Source organism: Cyprinodon variegatus, unplaced genomic scaffold (genome assembly GCF_000732505.1).
Source record: "Cyprinodon variegatus isolate N-32 unplaced genomic scaffold, C_variegatus-1.0 Scaffold359, whole genome shotgun sequence".
Classification (NCBI taxonomy): domain Eukaryota; kingdom Metazoa; phylum Chordata; class Actinopteri; order Cyprinodontiformes; family Cyprinodontidae; genus Cyprinodon; species Cyprinodon variegatus.
In genome coordinates, this window is record NW_015150812.1 from 453734 (window position 1) to 460228 (window position 6495).

The 6495-nt window shown below is 40.4% G+C and overlaps 1 protein-coding gene across 1 annotated transcript in view; it reads right to left on the reverse strand.

Annotated features, from left to right (window-relative positions):
* Window positions 1–6495, reverse strand: part of LOC107091969 (F-BAR domain only protein 1-like) — a 75836-nt gene that overhangs the window by 7515 nt on the left and 61826 nt on the right. The window contains exons 15-18 of the mRNA XM_015386224.1: window positions 4815–4871; window positions 4000–4051; window positions 3215–3339; window positions 571–1584 (exon numbers count right to left, since the gene is read on the reverse strand). Coding sequence (XP_015241710.1) covers window positions 571–1584; window positions 3215–3339; window positions 4000–4051; window positions 4815–4871 — 1248 coding nt within the window. The remainder of the gene's footprint in view (window positions 1–570; window positions 1585–3214; window positions 3340–3999; window positions 4052–4814; window positions 4872–6495) is intronic.

The window sequence follows — 6495 nt, forward strand, 5'->3', positions numbered from 1 at the left end:
TATATATATATATATATATATATATATATGCAGCTTTTAAGCTGCAATATATTATAAAGCTTCTACTCATCTTTTTTACAGACTGTAGTTAAACTGTAAGAAAGCTGTTGTTGGGTCATAGAAATGCTAAAAGAGAGTAAAGTAAAATCAAAATAAAACTGCTTTTTCAAACTCACAAAGTTTTTAAATACTTGATTAGGAGAAATATTTATAATTAGTTTAAAGAATTATTATTATTTAGTAGGATTTGAAAATATGTTTTACATTTTTTATTTTTTCAAAATATTTAATAATAGATTATTAAATTAAAAAAATATATAATTACTATTTGATTTTATTTAAATGGGGAATCATAAAATGCTTTTCAAATTGGATTTCCAAACCTATGAATTAAAAGTTTAATCTGAAATTGTCGTGTTTCTTTTTCACTTCTGGTCCTCCATATGAGGGTAATGATACTTCGAGGTATTTCAACATGTATGCTGATAAATGAATAGATTGATGAGTATTTATTTTATAGGCCACAATTTGAATCTGAAACCATGTTAACGTGAAGAACAGAGCAGTGACCTTTATTGGAACCGATGCTGCAGGTCGTCATCTGGGTGCTGAGATCCAGACAGTCCTCATCTTTGTCTGTGGAGAAGCACAGGTCCTCCTGGGGTCCTGAATGCCTGGTGAGGGGAGGGGCGTTCCTGCGGGGCTCGCTCTCTGATGATCTGTGCTTCCTACGCTCTCCTACTTCCTGTGGCCTGGAGCTGCTGCTGTCGTTGAACGGGTTATGGACAGACTTCCAGTGGGTCGTCTCCTTTTTCGGCTGAGCTGACTGTAAGGAGCTGCTAATGGGATCGACTCCCAGTCTGCTGCTGTGTGAGGGAAGCGTCCCGGCTGCTGCAGCCAGAGATGATTGGTGGGTGGGGCTTCCAATCATGGTGATGGCAAACGGGTCATCAGACGTAACGGGCGGCGGGAGGCTGCGGTCCCGCTTCCTCTCTCGCTCTTTACGATTGGAGGAAGATGATGAGGAGGAGGAGGAAGAAGGAGGGAGGAGAGTCTTGGTTTCAGTGAGGGCGGCAGAAAACGGGTCGCCACGGCCTTCCTTTCCTCTGACCTCCTGCGAACGGCGTGGAGGGGGCCGCGTCCAGGCGTCAGACAGGTTTAAAGTCTCCTGGGTGACGGTCCTGTCGAAGCTGGTGAAAAAGGGATCCTCTGTGGGGATGTGTTTGCAGTTCCACACAGATGATTCCATTTCCGGCGGACCGAGGGACTGGGAGAAGGCTGGGAACCGCACAGAAGGGGCGTCCATATCTGGGGGGGCCCGTGACGGACGTGTCGAGGCGACAGACCAGACATTGGTGGAGTCGTCCTGGTGGTTAGAAGTGCGACCAGAAGAAGGCTCATGGAAAGCAGAAAAGAAAGGATCCACAGGTCGGCTTGGTGTCTGTTCTTTAATCTGAGACACAGGCGGCCAGGCGGCCCAGCCAGCCAGCTCAGGAGAAGGTCCCAGAGGCTGATGGGAAGGCGAGTCCAAACCAGAGTCTTCAACGTTCTCTGGTGATGAGGAGTCAGATGAGAAGGCAGCATCTGGAACGTAAATTAAAACATGTTGGTGTAAGAAAACCACCTGAACGTACAACAGGGAGAAAACCAAACAAAAGAACCAAAGAGGATTTATTTAACCTAATTTATGAACATATACGAATGCTTCTATTTAGAGGTCAGGGCTAGAAAATTTTCATACAAACAATTAACATTTTTAAAATTTATTTACATCTAGAGAGGTGCAACATAAAATTATTATTTTTACAGAAAAAATAAAGTATATAAATGATTGTTTTATACATTTTGACGGGTCCAAAATCCTTGAAAATTAACTTCTGGTAACGATGCATTAACGACATTTACAGGATAATAATCAGGAGAATCGGGAGCAGTCTGCTGGGCTGACGTCTTTACATTGATATGGACGTCAAATTATCAGAATTTACTCTCGTTTTACAATAAAAAAAAAAAAGGATTCAGTGTTTTAAGTGTCACTTTATTTTAAAGTTTAACAGAAGAAAGGTGGAACATTCCTCTTAATAGGAACAAAAATAAAATTCTGTGTACATTTATAATAACTATATTTTCTGGACTATAGAGCACATATTACTATAAGCCACAGCCACAAAGTTATTTAGTTTTTTAACTGGAAACATACATATTTAAGCATCACAGGGCTATAGGCTGCTGATATCTACTGAACTGTCCCCTACCAAACCAGTAGGGGGAGCTCTGCATATTGCCTCTAGAATAGGGAAGAAGAACTTAGCTTGTTGGCTTGCAGCAGTAAGAGCTTCTAATTCAATTCAATTCAATTTCAGTTCAGTTTATTTAAATAGCGCCGATTTATCATGTCATCTCAAGACACTTTACAGTTCAACCAGATAATCCAGTCAAATTGATTCAAAGTTTTCTATCTAAGGAAAACCAGTTGATTGTATTGACCCATTGACTAGAATGCAATCCCTCACACCAAGCATGCTTGTAGCGACAGTGGAGAGGAAAAACTCCCTTTTAACAGGAATAAACCTCCAGCAGAACCAGACTCAGTGTGAGCGGCCATCTGTATGAGCTTCTAATGAAAGGTGGGCTTCTGCAGCTCTTTATTTCAGCTCTGCAGAAGTTGTGTCCAGCTTCTTCATTGGTTCTGCAGCTTCAATGCAGGAGATAAATGTCAAAATGTGTGAATTTGAGACATCTGTTCTTCATCATACCTGCTGCTAGTATGTGCGTATGCTAAATGAAAATAGGTGCTTTCTTCTTGGATTTTTTTTTTTACTTTGACATCTGCTGCCTGGTGCTTAAAGAAAAATCCACATAAAAGCTGCACCTTCATATAAGCTGTATGTTTCAAAGCATGGGAAAGAGAAGCTTATAGTCTGGAAAATACGGTAGTTGATCTTTGTAAGTCTAATATAGAAATAAATGTTATAGTTGGTATTACTGTATTAGCTCTACCTATAAGAATTACAAATGTTGAACAAATAAATAGTATTTCTTAGATTAACAGCTGTAAGAATATTTCTGTCTCATTATTAAAATAAAATAAGTGATACTATTTTAGTTGTAATTGTTGTGTAAACCGGGCAGTAAATATTCGTCTTGCTGATGACCATGAGGTCTATATAATATTTATCTCACAGTGAAGCAGGATGAAATCAACTTTTCTCACATTCAGAGGCACCAAAGGTGTTCTGCTCTTTGAACTGATCCCGGTTGTCGAAGCTTTTGGACTTAAAGGCCAACTCCAGCGGAGGACCGAACAGGCTGTCTGAACCCGACGCTGTAGAACCCAACCTGACGAGGACCAGGAAGAACCAGCAGAAAGTCAGACCACACAGAGAGAGAAACAGGCTTATGGAAAACACAGGAAGACACCAAGAGGACGACTATGACAGACTGTAGTTCTATGGTTTTATCACAATCATTTCACAATCAAGAAAGGTTATGTGATTATGTGAAACTGAATTAAAGTCATTACTTGTTTTTTTTTTTATTTAAATGCAATAGATATGAAATAGAACAATATAAAACAGAACAAATCCTAAAATATACAATAGTATGGAGCCTGCATGTGACAGAACACAAATGAAGCTGTGATGTGTTTTTGTTTCTTTTCCTCTTTGCAAAGCAGCTCAGTCAGATTATTTTGAAAGGTAGTGATCTGATTCCATCCGGACTTTGGACCATTCTAACATTCAATCATTTCAGGATATCTCCTGATGCATGGTCGCTGCACTGCCAAATGGTTTTCTGTTGTGTATCTGCCCGCTGAGCACAGAACTGAGGACGGATAAAAATAAATGAATCAAGCCAAGGGGCCAAGGTGAAAGCCTGGAGAGTTTCAGGCAGCTGACGAGGCCACTAATGATACAGATCCACCTCTAAATGTGTCTGAGCTGCAAAGAGACAAATACAGAGGGGGGAAAAAAAGCAACGAGGCGAAGGACTCCTCACCTGCTGTGATCAGGGCTGGAGGAGGACCTGCGTAGGCCTTCCTGCTCCCCATCTGCAGAGAGATGGCACACAAATGAGATCAACTGACTCGATGGAGGAGGAGGCTGCTCAATCAGGAGCAATCAGCGATGAGAGAAGGCGACAAGGGAAGAAGAACCCATCAGCCAATACCTCCTCTGCAATAAATACAAGCAGTTAGCCTGGTATCACTGAGCTCCAACAAATCCTTGTGTGGAGCAGCAAATTAATCTGCTGCTGCTGAATTTACGATAGAGAGAGAGACTCCCTGCAGCTGGACTGCAGCAGGATCCATCCTCCCACTTCTGCCAAACCCACTGGCAGATAACGATCAGACTGGTGATAAATCAAGCTTTAGAGCACGAGTGGCGTCACCTGAGACTAATAGGAGAGGAGCTGCTCGTGTTAAGGTCAACTAATGAAGAGATTTACTATTCTCTCCTCTGCAAGGACTCAGCTGATAAAACTGAGGCAGTTAGAGCTGTTTGGGAAACCATTAATGATACAAATAGAAAATTTAAGCCTCTAAACAGATCTGACCTGGCTGTAAAACCACATAAAAATATCATCACCTTCAAAAACGGAGGCAAAAAATATCAAAAATAGGAATATCTGAAAGGAAAAGGTCAGATTTTCTTGTTTCTTGGATATAACATCTGAATATAGATTAGTTAACTAATGGATAAACACTCATGTTCTCAGCAAAGGGGGATTTACAAGAAGTCACTAGCGTCACAAATGTCATTTCACTTTGAGTTGATTTACAGTTTCGGTTTGAATATGAACTGCTGACTCACCCCGATGAGAGGCAGCCTCGCTGTCTTCTGATCGGCCTCCTGCTGAGCTGGAGTTTCCTTCAGCGATGCAGCAAAAGATTTCAACCATCAGGATTTGGTCAAACACACAGTGCATAGTTTACATTGGAAGCCTACTTTAAAATAACCATGAAGGAAAATAATATTTTTATATTTTTGATTAAATATATTTTTATTAATATATTTTTTCCCCAAACCCTCCTGTAACCTTCCAGTCAATCAAAAAAAAAAAAAATCGGAATATATATAAATTTAAAATTAATTGACTTTCCTGGATTGTTGTCCCTTTTAGAAACAGCATATTATCACCTTTATTCTTATTCCCATTTAAGCTGTATGAAAAAAAGGTTACATTATCATCTTTAGTCATTTTGCATTGAAATCCTAACAACAGTCAACTGCAAGCCAGAGAAACATGAAGACACTCTAGTTCTGTCTTAGATTTGTCAACAGAAGAATAAAAACCAAAAACATGAACAGATAATGTTATATAGGAGATCTGATTGTTCCTTATGTTCCTAACAGAGCAGTTCGCTCTCAATCTGCACATTTACTAGTAATTTCTAGAATTTCTAAAATTAGAATAGGAGGCAGATCTTTTAGTCATCAGGCTCCTCTCCTGTGGAACCAAATACGTTTTAGTCCATGAGGCAGAAACCCTGTCTATTTTAAGGTTAGGCTTTAAACTTTGCTTTTTGATAAAGCTTATAGTTACAGTCTCTATAGTATAGTTCTGCTGCTATAGGCTTAGACTACCGGAGGACATAGGGACCCCTTTTTTATCATTCTGCTTCATTCTATATTATCCCACTCTCTCTGCACAATCTCTAACATTATGCTCTTTCTGATTATATATTCATCTGGTCTGTTCCTGTTTGGCTGTGACACAACCCTGGAGAGAAATATCAGCTGTGCTGCTGCCATCAACACCTATGTTTATAGATATTGGAGCTCGGCCTATTTTTCAGTGTAGTCCTGTTTCCCTGGCTGTGACTGGCTGGATATGCTCTCTTCATCCTCTCCCATGGGAGCTGGCTCGGGGCTCGTTTGCCTGGCTATGCGTTTCCTTGATGGGGCCGCCTTTGGAGCTGGTTGACAAGTTCCTTTTGTATCTCTGCTTATTTCTGTATCTCTGCTTCTGTCTAATCGAACCCCAGTCGGCCTCGGCAGATGGACACTCAAACCGAGTCTGGTTCTGTTGGAGGTTCTTCCTGTTAAAAGGGAGTTTTCCTCTCCACTGTTGCTGCAAGCATGCTTAGTGTGAGGGATTCCCCTAAAGTCAATCCGTCGATGCAATCAACTGGTTTTCCTAAGATAGAAAACTTTGGCAATTAATTTGATCTGTATGATCTGGTTGAATTGTAAAGTGCTTTGAGATGGCAAGTATTGTGAGCACAGGTTCTAGAAAAGATTGATTGAAACGAATGATTCAGATCAAAATAAGGCATCAGGCGAAGATAGGGAGGAATACAATGGCGAGAAAGATGGTAGAAGAAGAAGAAATACAGCGAGTTGCAGATCCGTGATAAATGGAGTCTTTCTGTTGCTTGAAGGCGGAGCATTTTCACGCAGTTCCTGTTGAATGGCGAGTTGTTCTTTCAGTAAATACAGATTTGATCTTTAAAATCTAATCAAGCAACTTTTTATTTGGAGTTTAGTGAAA